The sequence below is a fragment of the Metopolophium dirhodum genome, chromosome 4 (assembly GCF_019925205.1).
Source record: "Metopolophium dirhodum isolate CAU chromosome 4, ASM1992520v1, whole genome shotgun sequence".
Classification (NCBI taxonomy): Eukaryota; Metazoa; Arthropoda; class Insecta; order Hemiptera; family Aphididae; genus Metopolophium; species Metopolophium dirhodum.
In genome coordinates this window covers 246,073-265,830 of record NC_083563.1, presented here as the reverse complement: position 1 = coordinate 265,830, position 19,758 = coordinate 246,073, and the positions used below count along the sequence as shown (strand labels likewise).

General features: G+C 27.6%; 2 protein-coding genes across 4 annotated transcripts in view; both read left to right on the top strand.

Annotated features, from left to right (window-relative positions):
- Nucleotides 1-19,758, top strand: part of LOC132942416 (neurobeachin-like protein 1) — a 136,798-nt gene that overhangs the window by 78,423 nt on the left and 38,617 nt on the right. The window lies entirely within an intron of this gene.
- On the top strand, nt 14,288-18,522 carry LOC132942420 (calcium-binding protein P-like). The gene is made up of 2 exons (XM_061010766.1): nt 14,288-14,431; nt 17,451-18,522. The coding sequence occupies exons 1-2, from the start codon at nt 14,417-14,419 to the stop codon at nt 18,399-18,401; spliced, it is 966 nt and encodes a 321-aa protein (XP_060866749.1). The 5' UTR covers nt 14,288-14,416; the 3' UTR covers nt 18,402-18,522.

Sequence of the window (19,758 nt, the reverse complement as noted above, 5' to 3'; positions counted from 1 at the left end):
CTTTCCCGTTACTAAATAACGTGGGCCATAATTGAATCCATCTATTATTTTACCAGTTTATCACATATCAATCTGTGTTGTAACTTTTAAATAACATACTACACATTAAGCCATTATCAATAATAAATAATTATTTATCGCGTTATGCAACACAATATAAATGTATAGTAAATTAATACTTGCACGTGTTTACTATTAATTGTGGGTATGAGTAATTGCAATAAGTTTCGACGACAATTTTAAGATATACCTAACCTATATGATTTAAAAATGAATACAATTATTTTAACCACAACGAATCGTTATGAGAATAGGGTTTACAGATTTTAAACTGTGAATCATATTATTACATATTATACTATAATATATAGATACTAATTTCTAAATATGTTATACCTACTTAATTAACCAAATAGTTTTTATAAAAACAGACTAAAAATTGTACCATAACAACGTTGTTGTAGTATATAATATTTTATATTATAATTGTGAATTAGGTCAATAATGTCGTTTGATTGAAGTATTGTATGTATTACCTATAATATACACATGACTACTAGTAATATTAGCCGTACTCAAATCACGTTTCCGGTCGTTTGACCAGACGCAAATACGTAATATGACTTATTATTATTTACTACATTTTTTTAAATATTTAATATATTAATTTCGGTAGTACAATTTTTCATGTGAACAACTTTCATCAAACCTGAACAACTCTTTACAACGTGATCCGTTAAACGTGATTTACTAATCTTTTCAAAAAATATTTTAATGTCTAAATACAATAAGATAAACATTTTTTTTCTCTTTTTTTCGTTCTCCATTATAAATGTAATGTATTTATGTTTATAATGTTATGCTAATGACCATAGTAGTCGAAGCAGAAATTGTACAATTTCAAGACCAATAAAAAAAAATGTGATGTGATTTTAAAACTAAATGTTTGCGAAATCATTTTTTAACTATTATGAACAGTAGTCAATGATAGGTATTATATACTTGATTTCATATTTAGAATTAAAGTATATTTATCTTGATAAAGTGTTTTTTTTAAATATTATTTATCGTAAAATTATCATCCACTCGATTGTTAACGATTCATTGTTACATATTATATTATATTCGTTAACTTGTATTTATACAAAAATCCAAATCGATTGTATGGTTTTGGCCTCTGCCATTAAACACCTACCTATAATAGATGCATACATCATGAGATGCCTGAATATAGTTTAATAATATGTATAAATATGCCTATTGTCTATCAAAACTTTTCATCTATTATATTATAAATTGTCATAATATTTCGACCGTGATAAATTGGCCGTTATAAAAAGACCCCCGTTATTCATAATAAGTCGTAATCGCGTATTATTATGACTGTTCATAGTATGCGTACCATATATACCTTTACCATAGCGCTGGCTATTGTTTGCCGTTTTAGGATGCGCTGCAATGGGGATATAATTTTGTGTTTGTGTAGGTACTTTTATTTTGGTATACACCTAATGTAATCGAGTTCGCAGAGGTATAATGAATTTAATTTTAAACGTCGATTCATCGTATACTTTCGTGTTCAACGATAGAACGAATATTCGTACCTCGGTAAATTCGATTATTGTCCACCCACTCCGCCTTGAGTTGACGGATCGGTTCTTCAGATATTATTGTCTGCTATACTAATTCGTTTTTTGTTTTTTTTTTTTGTTTAACAATCGATGTTGTTTTTATCAGTGGTGTAGTGGAGCGTATACGCGGGTATACGGCGTATAACGACTTCTCCAGTTTTTGGTTGATGCGTATACTTATAATATAATTTGTGATACGCAGGTATACGGATATACTGTATAGCTATAAATCAATAATATTAATAGTATTAACGAATAACCAATAATACCAAGCATATTTCCTTGTGATCATGTTCATTAGGAACTATTATTATTTTTACATTTTACACATCTATTTTTAACTTCATTGCATGGATCTATATTTATTATATATATATATATATATATCATACGTCTAAAATTATAAGCTTATCTATAACGATAGCCGACGCCGAGATTCACGGTCACATGCATTACTGAAAATAATTTTGTCAAAAAATATTATTTTATGTACCTACACTGTGTCACACAATAATTACATAAATAAAACAATTGATCTACAAAAAATGATGTTTTCATTTATTTTTAATCATTCAAAGTTGTGATACCTAATTTATATACTACCGAGTATACATTTAAGACTATAAATATTAATAAATATTTAGGTTTTTTGACTTTAAAAGAAGTGGGGATAGGGGGGTTAAGAAATTAACATAGGTAATCATAAACAATTTAAATGTATAATCATATATTTTAGGAGTATGATTGTAAACTATAGAGACTCAATTGCGGTAAGGTAGTAGTAAAGTGTATGTAATTATAAATATATCATTAGTAATAGCGTAGTATATATAGTGGTTGGGGGGGGGGGAGAAGCCCCCCACGTTTACATATCAAGTACATTAAAACGTATACTCAGTAAAAAAATTACGACTACATCACTGGTTTTTATTCGATTTCAGATGAAACTTTGAGCTGACTGCCGCGCAGTCTCCGAATACTTGCGGTATATATACAAGGTTGAAATCAAAAGTGTATTTTTATTGTTGACAAATAATATACCTGCTATAATATGTCCCTATTCCCTAACAAACATTTATATCGACTATATTTACGTGTATTTTATTTTTTATCATCGATTTAAGCATAACACTATGACATATATTTACACCTGACATGTATATTGTACAATTGTGTATAACATAATAGTGTGCGTTTCGGAATTTACAGCTTTATTTTGTGATTATTTAAAATATACCTACTTTGTTGTCACTGAAAACTTTTGATCGAACAAAAATTCAAAGAAACCAATAGCTGCAATTAATACATTTTACATGTACAAACCACGAACATATAATACTACAAAATAATGGCTATTCCTGTTCGGTTAGGGTTAGATTTCGGAACAACGGTAGATTATAATCTATTATAATCTTTTATAATCTTTTATAATCTTGGAATTAAATAAAAAATCCAAGTCGATCCATCCATATAATTTTATACACGCCATAATATTATACGCGTATGTATTGGGTTCGTTTGTCACACATTGTGTTCGCTAAGCGCGATCGAGGCGTAACGAAAGGATGAAAATGACAAAAACCCGTTTGCTTTCCGACTCTGCGTCTATGTATAGAGGTATCTTGTGTTGCACGACCCAAAGGTCAATAATAATATTGTATACATCACCGCCGTCGGAAACCGTCTGGTCGTTGATATAACAATAATATTATGTTATTGCAAAATCGGATCGTTGGAATCCATTGTACGTCGTAGGTACGTGTCGATCTAGTTGACAAAATAAACATCATCCAAGGACCGCGACCGCGTTGTGCCACGCGCAGTTTCGTAACGATTTTGTATAAACGTTTGGCCACAATGGAACCACGATGGGTTACGATAACTTGACAATCAGACAATTTAATCATAATAGTAATAATAATAATAATAATAATAATAATAATGATAATTCATAACTACTAATATATTATTACACCTTAAATGTGTATAGTGTCTGAGGTGTCTCTCTCTGTCCCTCGTGTGTCACGGTGATCGACCTTTCGTACTCATCGGGAACCGCGTGCATGTGCAGTACCGTATATGCACCGCGTTGCACTGCACCTCAAACGTGTACGACACTCAGATACGAGAATGTTACAGCAATAGGTATTGTATATTATACAACTACATACTATTCTTCTTTCTTTAATTGTAGATATTCTGGTCGGTGTGAGGAACGTGTTAGTTTCGATGACAGAGTTTATAATATTACAGATGCGTTTTATGTCTGTGTTTTGGATAGAAGAATTTGGATATCAAATCACTTCATGCTTGCCATGTTTTCGGTAGATAATGACGCGTAGATTATACATTGGAGAGTAGTTTTGGATTATATAGCGCGTTTTAATATAATAACAATATAATATATTAAAGAGGTGAGTAAGTGGATGTCGCTCTGCTGTACAGTAGGTTACAAGTGGGTCACTGTAGTAATGGATAGTGTTAAATTTGAATTCAATTATATAATATCATTGTATAAGAAAAACGATTCTGAGCGAAAACGGTCAGTCAGCCTATGATATTACCAAGTATATTTGAAGATATTATTGTGAATAAAGTAATTTATATATAACCTATTTATGTGAAGCCTAAAAGCCTTGTTTTCAATTTTCAATCCTTAGCTATAATAGTTAAATATAGTATAAACTGTTAACTACAAAATAATTATTAAATTGTAAATTTGATAAATTATGTCAAAATTTGAACTTTAAATGCTTATAAAAAATAATTGTGCCAATGTATATTTAATATTTTTGAACTGCTATTAGAAAAGATATATCAGGAGCCTTATATTAAATTTTCACGCTTTTTACCCAACAAATAAAATTTTATTGATATTTATAGAAAAATAAAATTGAAAACTGACAATGTCCGTAAACAGCTCAAAAAAAGTCAAAATATTTTTAAAATTTTATGGTGTATAGCAAATGAAAATATAAACATTCAATAAAATTTTTATGTATCCACAGTTATTCGTTTTTGAACAACAACAAAATAAGAAAATCGTTACATAAGATATCGAGTGAATATCAAATGTTGTAAAAATATGAATTTCAAACGCTCATAAAAATTTAATTTGACTTTCTTGTAGACATTTTTTTTGTAAAAAGTAGACAAATTTATGGATAATCTTGTATTACATTTTAAAATCTTAGATTTAAAAAGAAAAATTTTTATGAATTCTCAACTCAAAATAATTTGCTAATTTTCGTGATTTTTCCGTATTTTGTCAAGATTTGAACTTTAAATGTTTACAAATAAAAACTGTAACTAAGGATTTTTAATTTTTTTCACCTGCCTTTAAAACAATAACCTAGGAGCCTACTATTAAATTTTCAAGCTTTTTTACTCAACAGATAAAATTTTATTGATATTTATAGAAAAAAAACTAAAAAAAATGGAAACTGAAAATGTCCGTAAACAGCTCAAAATAAGTCAACATATTTGGAAAATGTTATGGTGTATAGAAAATGCTAATATAAACATTCAGTCAACATTTCATGTACCTACGGTCATTTGTTTTATAGTTGCACCAAAAACCAAAATCGATTTTCTCGAAAACAAATTTTGCGTAAAAATTCTCGTTTTTTCTTAATTTTTCTTTTGTTTTTCACGTTTGAAAACTAATAAGAAATTTTTACTTTTGACCCCCCAAAGTGCCAACTAGATTCGCTTTCCTATCAGAAAAGTTTCTTTGAAGAAAATCCAATCACTTTTACTGTCCTAAAAGGTGATGACAGACACAAAAAAAAACAAAAAAAAAACACACATCATTGTAATATCAATACATTTATCGCTTCGCTCAGAATCTAAAAACAGTATCCTCAAATAACGCATACAATATGTATTTTGGAAAAATATCCACGTATCGGTCTAACTGTCTTGGTAACAAAACCAGTAGTGGATCTAGAATTTTTTTTTTGGGGGGGGGCCCTCGGGTCCCCCCTTGAATCTGCCACTGAACAGGACTGCAGAATGGCCGGGTAAAAAAATAATTGTGTAAAATTTCGAGCATATTGTATAGCTAAAACTTAACAGTGTACACTGTTCTTGTATGGACTGGACTTATTAAAAATAAAAATTAATACACAACTTAAAAACTAATAAATGACTAAAATGACTTTAAAAGTTTGTTCAATAATTTAATTTTACCAATGATAAACAAAAAAGTTATTAAATAAAAATAATAAAACGTTGTGTCGCCGATAATATATTATCTTTAGTTTCACAGAATAGAGATTTTAAAAAACCAAATTGAATTCATTTACAACGTGAATTATAGGTAATAACAATTTATATGTCTAGAATTTGTTTTTATGTTATTTTCGTCTATATATTATTATTTTGTCTAGAAACGAAAATCGTTCCGTCTGTGTCCCGTTGACGTTCGTATAAAGACCGCGATCCCGCCTCTGCAAATAATGGAAAATTGTCGAGAATCCTAAGAAATAATTGAATTTTACAGCCATGCGTCCTTGTGCTACGCGGAGGTATAAGTCTGAGGCGTGGTGCGCTGTAATATATATATATATAATATGTACGTATTATTACATTTTGTTCTTCGGAGAACCCGCGATGACCCAGTTTACTATGTGCGTGATAGTATGGTTCTTCTGCGCATAATATTTTTTAATGTAATATACGATGCACTATAATACTACAGTAAACGTATGATATATAGCCCGGCGTGTTCCTCCCGGAGTTTTCCTTTTATCACTAATTGGAAATCCCGTGAAAAAAATATCATCAAGGTGATTTTCACGTGTATAGTAGTTTACTATGTGTAGTATAAAAACGACTAATAATGCACAAAACTGTCCGTGTCCAATTTTTAAAACTCTATTTCAATCATGTATATTATATAAGTCCAAGGTTTTGAAACATAACGTGGTTATAATAATATTATATTATTATATTATTAACGACAATTTTGAATATTTCAGACCAAATATCATCTGCAGTGTAGTAGTAGTAATAGGAGTACCTATATTTTAATTTAATCAATACTAATAATTTTTTTTTTAACCTAGTACCTAATACTATTTTTAAGTTATTATTATTATGTGTTTAGTTATACGTAGTTGGTAGGTGGTTACTTTTAACTTATATACAATATGTATAACATATACGAAATTATTAGAATATAGGTATTAATAGTATTATGATACATATCATTTTTCATTCCTATGTGGACATTGGGTACATTACTTTTACATCCTTTTTCCAAAATATATGTAGGCACAAATGAATACAACTGAATTTATCGATGATTAAAAGGCCAATAAATTGTCGTAAAATAATATTACAGGGGACACTTATAACATTTTATTTAACAACATAATCATTCTAGTTAGTAAATAGTTTTGTTTCATTCTGTCATAATTCAATCAATGTAATAATCAATAATTTGAAGAATTTGAGTTGAAAATTATTATTAACATCATACAAATAATTGTATTTATGACCTAGTCGAGAGTTACACCACTTTGCCACATAATAATAATTATGATGGCATTTTAAATATCATTGTGGTTGTATTAAGGTTAGATGCCTACTGCACTAGGCATACAAATATAATTATTATTCAACTTTATTATAAAACGTTTCGTTGTTTTACAAACAGATTTTCAAAATGCGATTGTATATCAAAACGTTTTGTTTTATTTCAATAATAAGACTAACTATTAGTTCTTATCATAACATTTAGGTATAATACAATACATGGTTTGCATGTTATAACATTCGTCAGTATTTATCGTCTAATTACGACTTTCAAATAAAAGAAAAATAGAAAAATGTTATGGCAAAAATCGAATTTGTATGTAATGAGTATCTTTGAACTTGGTTAGAATATGGAATTTTCAACCAAAGTGGGAGTTACGAAAGCGCTGGTAATAATTAGCCTTTAACCGTTCGTGAAGTTGGCCTACCTAAGTACTGACATTTTTTTTTAAATCCATTCCATTATTTTGCTAGTTATTTGCAAGTATTTACCACCGAGAATTATGCACCACGTACGTATAATTGTTTTTTTTTACGTTTTGCGATTGTTACTGTGGTTAAGTAAAAGCGACAAAATATTTTAATCAATTGCTGATCTTTAATATAATATTATATTATAATTCAAGATTGAACTCTATAGGTAGTATGCTGCCTCTTCAGCCAGGTACAACGCAAACTATACGGTTGTACTGATTATCTCATTTCTACAGATGAAAAACGTTAATTTATTACAACGCGATGATTATATTATATAGAAGTATTGATGAAAAGTGAATCCTTTTATGGAAAACACAATGCAATATTGATTAACATAATAATATTGTCGGTTTTTGTTTTTATTCAATATTGTCACGTTATATTATAATCATAATAATAATGTATTGTTTCAAAAAAGAATGTCACAATATTCATGGTTTTGACATAGCGTACTAGTGTAGGTTACTTTTTAAATCTATAAATATTATCCAACCACTATAGGTATATCAATTACCAACTGGGTTAGGTCTGTTGGCTATCTAACTAATGTTATAAATTATAAATTATAATATTAATCATCAGTCATCTCACATTGTTCAAAATATTTAATTGTATAAATTATTATTAGTTATTCATTTTCAATAGCTTCTATATTTTTTCCTATTTTAATACTTGGTGTCTTAATGGTCTTTTAAAATCCTAAATTATTTGTGTGTACCTATGGTTATTTCTAAAAATGTAATTTTGGAAATATTTTCAATTCCTATAGTTAAAAGGAATCTATAACTTATTCTATAGTTTAACTTTTATTTGTTGAGAATTATAGGTTACCTACCTACTTAAGTTATAAGTACCTAATAGGTACTACAAGTATAGGTATATACGCTTTTGAGGTTAGTGATTATAGCGATTATAGTAAATTACAGTGATTCAATTTTAGTACCTACTTATTATACTTTGACGTATATTTTATATGGAAAAAAAAATACTGATAATAAGTATTTTTTTCTATTTTTAATTCGCGTAATACTTACATGTTACCCTTATAACGTGTATTACGTTCAGCATTGTATAAGTACCTTCTTGAAAATAGTATATATTTCCAATTAAGTTAGAGACCATTTATTACAAGCAAGAATGTGATTCTTATTAAATCTATATAGTCTACTTTTCTAAATGTATTTCCTGTTATACGAGATGGTTGTGCAGACATTTTAATATTAATAACTAGTTTTTTTTATTAATGATAATAAAATTGAAGTCAATTTAATTTTGATATAATATTTTATAATCAATTTATAGGTTTAGCATGTTCATTAATTAAAATCCGAGTAGGTATACCGTAATGTACAACCCATATTATGTGGTTGATATTTTCCTATTATTTCGTAAAATTGTTGACAAGTTATTATGATGATTTAATTCTGTAATATTATTAAATAAGACAAAAAACAAGTTTATAAGTAAAATAGTGGGCAAGTACGTAACCATTACGTTGTACCGTTGTACTTGTAATGGATATTTTAATCTGAAAATTTCATCGCATGTAGTAAAATACTAAAATGTAATAGTAAACGTAAAAATGTCAAGTCCCGATGAATGTATTTAAATCCAAATAAAATAACCAAAATTGCTTTGTTTAAATGTCCAATTTCGTCAATTTTTAAACCTCAAATTTCTACAAAAATAAAAATGTGGCAATACATAATTTACATTTTTGGATTTCAGTAAAAACAACTTATCATGAATCTTGTATTCAATTTTCCTACCTTAGATATGAACAATAAAAAAAATATGAATTTTGATTTAAACGAATTTCTTTAGAATTCTAACTTCTAACACTCACAAATATTTTTTGTGTATTTAGATACATTCAACTTTAAATTTTTTTTTAAATTAAATTTAAATATTCAAATTCAAATTTAAAATAAAAATTATTGAACTTTTAAATTTGTCTAAATTCAATAAAATTACGAAAATTTAAATATATTTATTACATACAAATTTGCTAATACAGAACAGAATTATTTTAGTGAATATTATAATTATAAGTAAAATTATTGAATACATTTTCTTTATTAGTCAAAAACTAAAGTTAACATTTTTATCATAAATGTCATACATTCTATACGAAGGTTGCCAAAAAAAAAAAACGCGTTAATAATAGTTATGTTTATTATGATGCCTATACATACAAATTGAAGGAGTTATTTGTTTGTCGTTTTTTTCTATGTAACTATCTTAAACTGTTTAAGAAATTAGGGATTACAGTTAATACGTCTTAAAAAAAAACATAAATTTATTCTTTAATGACTTTTCATTGTTTTTAATTCAATTTTATATACAATGTGAATATATTATTATTATTTACCATACCTAAGTCATTTCCAACAGCCTTAATGTTTAATTATTTAGTATCTGAACTATCTGAATTGTATTTAAATACTTGACATTTTATGTTCTGAGCTAAGTAATAAATGCCAAGGAAAAATATGTATAGTTTTAATTTTGTTTATTTTTATGGACATTTTCCATGGTAGATCACTATTAAGCACCGATCATAAAGCGTGTAATAATATTGATAATATAAATTATACCATTTAAATATAAGAAGTAATTCGACTTTTGAAATTAGTTTTCTAATTTAAATTTCCGGTTGAATAGTATGGAAATTAAAGTTCCAATAGAATCCAAATTTTAATACAAAATTTAACTTCCAGTGTGTGATATGTTATCGCTAAATAAAAAATTTGATCGCGGGAAATAAGCACTTTATTTCAATACAAAACCTTAATAAATTTAATAAATCAAAAAATCAGATATTATATAATTATTAAATGTATTAAGACAATCACCGTTTAAAATTTACTGTGGTAGAATTTATTAATTATTTCATTCACCTAATCAGTATAGAATTATATTGTATTAATGATGCATATTGAATAAGTTACAATTTGATATCCAAACATTGTTTAGCAAGGTGAGCACTATAGAATCGTTTATCTGAAGCAACATGATATTGATCGTTGGTTCTAAATTCATAATATATTAGTATATAACTACGCCATAATTATTTCCTGCCTATATTATAATCCAATAACTAACCTAACATGCGTTGAGTTTTTTGGCTCAGGTGTTTGGTATATTTAAAGTTTAATTTCAATACGAAATTGACAACTCTGCGTCGTGACTTTCTTACTATATGTACAATTATGTTTAAAAAATATAAAAACCACATTCCTTTTTGCCCATCCATTAAGCACCGCCGCCCGTGTAGGACAAAAATTGTTCAGACATACATTAAGAGTATATACATTAGCTTAACAAACTATAAAGGTGGAATAGTATAGGATCCCACGACAATTATCGTTAGTAAGAAATTTAAATTAGGTACTATGCATTATTTTTTATTATTTTATTTTTATCATGCCCAAATTCCCTTAACACATTTATTACAATTATTAATTACTATAAAGTATAGAAACTATTAACCAGGTTAAATGTTTTTCGATATGTTTAAAAGTAAATCTTTTGAAGTACCTGAAGTATTTACTAAAAAATATTAATGAACTTAAGAATCATTTCTTTCATAATAACTTTAGTTTATTGAGGTAAATATCCTTTTACATAAATATATTTTCATTAGATAAATGTTGAAAATGTATAATGTATAACAATGTTATATAGGAAATTATTTCACAAACATTTGCCAAAATTTAACAAAACAAAATTACCTATAATCTTATACAGTAACTAAAGAACTAAAATAATTTCATGATTTCCTGTTTATTTCAATATTTATAAATCAGGAACAAATTATTTATCAGTATTGTAATAATGTCTGATATTTACTAGAAATATTTAAATTTTCATGTACTGGGTGTTTTTTTTTAGTTATACGATGCCGTATAAGTTTTAGGTATGTATTTAATATAAGAAGTATATGAAAATTATCTCATATGTTTGTAAAATAGTGTCACGATTTTCGTTTCCGTTTTCACTATTATTGGTTTTTACTATAATCTTTGTTCATGGTATACATTGTCTTAAACGAATCGTATTATTTATCACCCTTTTTGCGTTATGGTTATGTTGGCATTAGATATTTTATAATTATTCTGTAGATACATTCACTATACTATACCCGTCATAATAGTTTTGCTTTTATGATAAATTAAATTGATTAAAAAAATTCCTGTTTACAACTTATTTATGATAAATTTTATTTTATACAAATATCATATATACTATCTTACTTGGAAATTTGATTTTTTTTAAATGTGTGTTTAACGATTTATACATTTCCTACCTACCTATTAATATTAAAATCGTTAATTTGAATTGCATTCCAAATAATAATTTATAATACTATTAAATATAATATATATTCAAACGACAGTATCTTATATAACATACGATATAGTTTAGTATTGGATCCTTATAAATAAAATAAACAAATAAAATTGATAATAATTGTTTGGCAATGTAAAATAAGAAGACCATTTTTGTGTTCAATGTACATGCATAAAAAAAAAAAATGCTAATATTAAGTTTTTTTATGTGTATTAGTTGACCACTCAAACGTATAATTTTTATACATCTAATGAATATTAATATGAAATATATCAACATTATAATATAAACGCTTAATATGTCAAATTTATGTATGCATTATTTTATAATGGCTTATACGCAAAAATGCAATATCGGAGAGATCCACTTTTTAAGATGTGCTCTGCAATATTTGTACGCATAATTTATACTCGCAATATATACGTGTTCTATTTCGTAAAAATATGGATTATAATATGTGTAACTGTGTAAGTTTGATGTTACGCAACATAATATAAGTACGTATTTTTTGAGGTACATGAAAAATACTAAAATGATAAATTCCGCGTAGAAAGCAGGTTTTATTTTTAATACGTTTCTGTATAATATATCATATTTTAATATAAAGTGTACATCGGTTAGTATTTAATCACAGGTGATTACTCGATTTCAAAAATGTAACCGCTGTAAAATAAAACTATATTAGATATATATGTAACATTTTATTTTATAATATATATTTCTTGCATAAAGACGCGCAAAGTTTTCATACACTTGTTAACAATAGTTTAATTATAATATCATAATAATATTTAAGAATTATAATATCCATGCAAGTGCACGATAAAAATATGAAAACATAAGTATTCCTATTAGGTATACTGTAAGTGTTATGTTATTATTCATAGTTACATAACATTAGTTTATATTATTTATATTTATTATTATTTTTTCAAAGGACATGTAGCCCGATGTAGGTATTAATAATAAATGTAAAATGGTTTGATCAAGACAAATGAAGTCATTAGTAATGAAAATATGAAAATATCAAACTGAGCTTATCGTAAATAAAATTATGAATAAAATAGCTATATCCTAATCTGACATTAGATGAAAATAATTTAATTTAATTTACCAGATATATTGGAATAATATTAGTTTATGTGTAATATCATTAAAATATGATTGAACATAGGAGACAGTGTGGGATTTTTATTACTGATTATTAAAAATTTTAAATAGATTACATACCTACTAACATTAAAATGTGTTTAAACATTAAATTTAATATTAAATAAACAAACTAATAAACAAAAAATATCGATTTAGACTGAAAACCTCTCAATTTATTTCTGATTCAGAGTTAATTTTAAACATATTCTACTCGAAAAATAATTCTAAAATGTATACATTTATTCAAAAATAAATCCAGAACTGTGGTCTTCAGGAAAAAAATGTAGGTATACGTGTACCTAAATTTAGTTAATTTCTCTTTATAGTCTTACACTTTTTGATGTATGTTAATAACTATTATATTATCATAAACATTTAATGAGATACGAATAAACCGTAAGTATATAAATTATTGGTTGTGAGTTATATTTTCCATAATTATATATTACAAAAACATGGCAGACTTGGGTAAATACTTAAGTGATTGGAATAAATACACGAATACTTATGCAAAATAGTATTCGGAATATGTATTCGAATATTTCATATAAATAGTATTCCAAATTAAAATATTTAAAATACTTTTTAGTTTTTTTTTAAATATTAAATCAATGATACTTTCTTTCGGAAAAATTTGAACTAAGCGCCTACATATATAATTCAATAATTCTAAATATAATATAATTTACGTTGTTGTTACTTGATTTAAAGTGTGTAAAATATTGTAAAAATGTCCAGAAAAAACATTGAAAACAACTATTTAAATAAAAAGTATTTTTTATAGGAATAAGAATAAAACTTTTGGGAAAAGCATTTTAAAAGTATTTCCAATACTACCCAAGACTTTCAAAATGGTTTACTTTACATTATATATAATATACTATAATATAATTGATTACTTATTTAGAGAAATTGTTTAAGTACAAAAAAAACTATTTTTATATAAGTACAGCATGCTAAACTATAATAGTATTATTCGTGACGAATTCATTGACGATTAAGTTCCCTCTAATAGCGATTATTAAAAAAATTAAGACTAGAATGTCTGGAAATCGGAATGATATGTCACTGCAGTCTAGACAGTTGGTGATTTTAGACTCATTAACGTGAGAAGGAATTAATGGCTTATATATCAGCTGCAGTGTCTACTTAAAAGGGCCGTATATCACTTTCGGTATTTAGTTTTTCCATAGTTCTTGTTCCAGTTGTTGGTTAACAATTTCAGTCAAAATTTACAGTTGTTTCACTTAGCAAAAATCATCATGATGTGTTTCAAAGTAAGTACACACCTATTATCATTATTATTAGTATAGTGCATAAAATAACTATATACGTTTTCATTTTTACTTTTATCAATAAGTTTGATGTACATTAGTGTACACAGCATTAGCATGTGGAGATATTTGTGAAGTATTTAATAAATTATAAGTTTAGCTTAGATATAACAATGAATCTGTATCTAAAGTTCATGTATATATATATACTGTTTGGTTCATTACATCATTTATTATTGAGATCAGAAAATAATGATATATGTAATGGCAAACAATTTCTTGTATCTATATGATTCATATTTATTTAATTACATGAAAATAACTAAAAGTGTTCAATATAAAATTGTTATTTCCGTAAAATTAACTATTGATTTTCAAACGCTCAAAAAAATCAATTTGGTTTGTACTAAACTTTTTAATACATTCTTATAAGGGTAACTTATAGAAATCTAGTATTCAATTTTCAATCCTAAGATATTAAAATTAAATATTAGACATTTTACATTTAAAATAATTTGTTAATCGACGTTAATTTGACAAAATCTTGTAAAAATTTCTAATAGTTATAAAAAAATGATAGACTACAAAAAAGTCCAAGGTAAAAAAGCCCGAATAAAAAAGTCTGAGGCGTAAAGAAAGTCTGGTACATAATAAGGGTAAAAGGAAAATATACGATGTGATGCACAATATCAAACGCTTCGATTAGATAGTATCAATATAAATTGTGTCTAAATGATTAACCTCACGAATAAATAAAATTGTCTGAACTATACCTAGTATTAAATACTAATACATAATTAAACTCAAAAATCATTATAATATATTATGCATATCTTAATATATATATTTCTTCTGACCGTGCATAAGTAGGAGAATAATTACTAATTAGTAGAATTTAGTATTAATTTATTATTGGTTGCCATTGGTTATTAGGACAGATTAGGTACAAACATGCATGATGCATCAAATCGAATTTTCGCACATTGCTACCAAGGTGGCTGAGTTGCACTTAAAACAGGTGGTGTGCCTACTTGATACGCTTGTCGCACATTTTCCTCGAACTGACGTAGTTGGATTGCCTCCCAGGGTGGCTGAGTTGCACTTACTGCACCGAGTTACACCCAAAAGGAGTGTTGAACAATCACAATTTGTTTAAATAGTTGTCATCTTTCACCAGCAACAATGTTCGCAGGAACAGCTAGTAGTTATGTATATAATATGTATATATATATTATATATACCGGATTTTTTACCTCGAGCTTTTTTACCCCCACAGTTTTTAGGCTTAGGACTTATCTACTGTGGACTTTATTACCTAGGACTTTTTTTTAGTTTGGACTTTTTTACCGCGATTAAAAAAAAAGGTTCCTCTTGTATATTTGATATTTTTAAATTGTTACTTGTATAACATTTTCAAATAATTTGACTAGAAAAAAAATGTCACTGTCGTTTATTAAAAAAAAAACAATTTTAATTTTAAAGCTTATAAAACCTAACCTAATCTAATATTAGTCTGAATACTTTAAAGTGTTCGTTGTATTCAGCAAATAATAATTATAATTAATATTGGAGTATTTATAGTTTTAATGCTTAATAGGCATTTTGATTTACAACAAAATAATTAAGAGCGTTTGAGGTGAGAAATCTTAAGTTATAAGTTTCGGTAGGTATCCTATTTTGATCAAAGATCATAAAAAACGAATGTAGCTTTACCCTAAGTTTTTTTTTAAATTCTTGTATGAGCAACTTATATGGGGAACCTTACATTCAGTGTCATGCTCAGATTAAAAATAGAATATTTTATGAATTTTAACCATAAAACAAATCGATCAAGTTTTCCAAAATGTTAAGTCAAAAGCCTAAACAAAAAAGTGAGACTTTATTTTTGATGCTTTTTAATTCCTGAAAGACCCACTTACGTGGAACCTTTTATCAATATATTGAGTTTTTTTACTTTAAAATGGTGTACGGCTAATCTACATAAATTGAGGGTAAAATTAAAAAAAGCTTATAATTTCAAACATCATAATTATAATAGATTAAAAGGGAGCCAAAATATAGAAACTATATCATATCTAAAAAATTCAAATATAATTACTATTGAAATTGTCGATTATCAACAACATGATATTAAAATTACAAAACAAAAACATTATCGATTTTGATTAAACCTGATGTTTTGTAAATATTCTCGTTTAGGAATGTTTTTATTAGTTTTTTCTCAATTATTGAATAGATTATTTTTATTTTTTAAGCTAATCCCAACCAGATTAAATTTTATACCAAAACCCTTGCTCAAAATTTAATTTTGAAGCATTTTTACTGCTCCAATACGTGACAATCGTTATAATAAAAAAACAATACAAAACCTACATTACTCAGCTCTGAATATAATACATTTAATTGCTACATTTTGTAGTTTAATTTTTACAAAATCAGTCTGCCACGAAAAAGTGTTAGTTTTTTTACAATTGAAAATTCACGAAAATTGTCATACAATATTCTTCTTTCAAGCTGTTTTTACAGCAATTTAAAAATATCAAAAATATATAATTGGCTAAATTAGATAGTTAAATGAAGACACTTAAATGAAAAACAAATTTTTTTTCATAATTTATTTTTTTTTTTATTAGATGACCCGCGGCAACTTATGCCATTGGGTGTGGGGGTGGTAACTGTAGGGTTTTTAGGTTGGGTAGGTTGGTACACGTGTGTGGGTTGTTTTGGCAGAATTTCTAATGGGACACCCGTAGGTTTCTGCCATGCCCCGGTTGGGGGATGGCGGCACTTGTTCTCCGGACACCGTGACTTGCCCGAAGAAAAATGCCGCCCGCGGCCGGGGTATTGAACTCGGGTCGGCCACTCCGTCCCCCTCATAATTTATTGTATGTTATATCGGGTGAAATAAAAAAATTAGATAAACGCTTATATTTTTATACAATAACAACTACTTTTTATTCCCAAAAAAAATATAATATGTATAATATGCTGTATATATATTTGTTTTAACTATTTTTTTCAGGCCATCTTGTTGGTATCCGCTATTGTGTGTTTGATAAGCGCCGAATATATACCACTGAAAGAACGAATTTTCAAGTGTAAACTCATCCCTTTTAAAAAACATCATTCTATATTCGATAGTATTCTCCCGTCAATCATGACTTCTCCAGCCGATTCTGCTGTTCCTGACGAGTATACCGTTCCCGAGGGAGGCACTACATTTGGTACAGAGCCGGTCCCGGTTCCCACTGCAGTACCTGTAGAACCGCACCGAGAAGTGCAGAACCCACCACCACAGGAAGTTCAGCATCCACCGCAACCGGATATCCAGTATCCACCTCAACTGGAAGTGCAGTACCCACCGCAATCGGACGTCCAGTATCCACCGCAACCGAGCGTCCAGTATCCACCTCAACCGGAAGTGCAGTATCCACCGAAACCGGACGTCCAGTATCCAACACAACCGGAAGTCCAGTACCCTGTGACGCAGGAAGAGGGACAGCCCCCTGCAGCGCCACAACAGGTAGTGCAGAATACGCCACTGCAACAACCCCTGTATCCACCGCAACACGAGGGCCAGCGCCCTGCACAACACCATGTAGAGCAGAACCTACCATCATCAAACGAAGGGCTGTATCCACCGCAGCATAACGGGCAGTATTATCAACTGCAAAACACGGGGATGTATTATCCGCCGCCGCCGCCGAACTACCAGGGTTTTACTACTAACAACGTCCCATATAACTACCCCGTGTATGGGCAAAACGTACTGAGATCCGTTAAATCTCTTGACGGCCAAACGTATCCGCTCCACCAACTTCCGTACAGAGTAAATATGTTTATTAGACAGCCGAACCCATACTATAACGCTCCACAAATGTATGGTCAGTACGCTGCTCCACAATATAACTATGTACCACAAATGCCGAGAACAGCTCAAGCCCTCACTGGAAAAAAAGCGAAATCCCCTTGATTAAATTTTATACTTACGTCCATTCTTATATTTATCATTATTATTATAACAATTACTGTAGCTTTTAGTATTTATTATGAAGCATGATGGTTAATTTATGAATAAAGAAGTGTTTCAATTATGACCAGGACAATACATTTATTCGTTTGTTCAACTTATGGTATTTTTATATATAAGTATATATAATAAAAACCATACATATTTGTGTGTATAATTTCATTGTACTGAATGAATCTGTTTTAGAATCACGAACCGAAATGGTTTTTATTTAAAATTTATTGAAGATAGGAATGATCGATGATTATATTATTATTGACTTACTTTGCAACTTTTATAGGGCATATTAAAGAACGAATTTATATGGTAAACTTATAAATAATAGCTTAACTTACATCCGTATTACCTATTTTTTTTTTTTTTTTTTTATTAGATTTTAAGATTTCGACGACTGAGGTCATTAGCCTGTAAGGTTGGTAGGGTTGGTGCAGTAGAGTTGGGACTGATTACCTATTTTGTTTTAGTTTAGTTTGGTATATTTTATAAAATACTATTAAATATTTATTTTAATTTATAAATTTAATTTATAAATATACTCACCAAATTAATTTCACGTAAATTATTTAAGGGTAGATAAATTTTTGATTTATATATATTTAAATAGATATAATAACTAAATGTCATAATCTATTAATCTAATACACCATATTATTAAGTATATGAAGGCTCGAGGATTAATTATCAACACATTTATAATTTATTATATTAAAAATATATTAAAAAGTTTTTAAGGTTTGATTTTGTTCGTAAAATAAATCTGTACATTTTAGGTTATTAAATGAGTATTTAGTTTAACATACAAACTACAGACCTAATTTGTTTTTGGTATAATTATAGAATATTTTATGGGCTTATTATTTTATATTTACAATGTCAAATCGTTAAAAATAATATTATTAAAACAAACGATAAGTCTTCAGTGATGATGAATGCCTTTAGTTGTTATTAGAATACTTTTTTTATTATTTTAACTTGTAAACTTGTAAATGTATATTTACAATCCGTAATATTTTATATAGAATAAGTAAATTTGATAACAAAGATTAATAACAACATGAAAATCACGTGAAGAGTGAATCCTACTATTGTGGAAACCCTCGTGATTGAATCGAACTCATTTTTGCCGAAAACAAGTCTCAAAATGTATTAAATATCAATAATTATATAATATTATTTCGTAAAATATTACTATCTGTTGACCTTATAAGTCAACATCAATACCAACGAACCGTAGAACGGTATAAATAGGTTCGTGGTATAAACGAGCATAAAATGAATCTTAAAATACGTAGTAATGAAA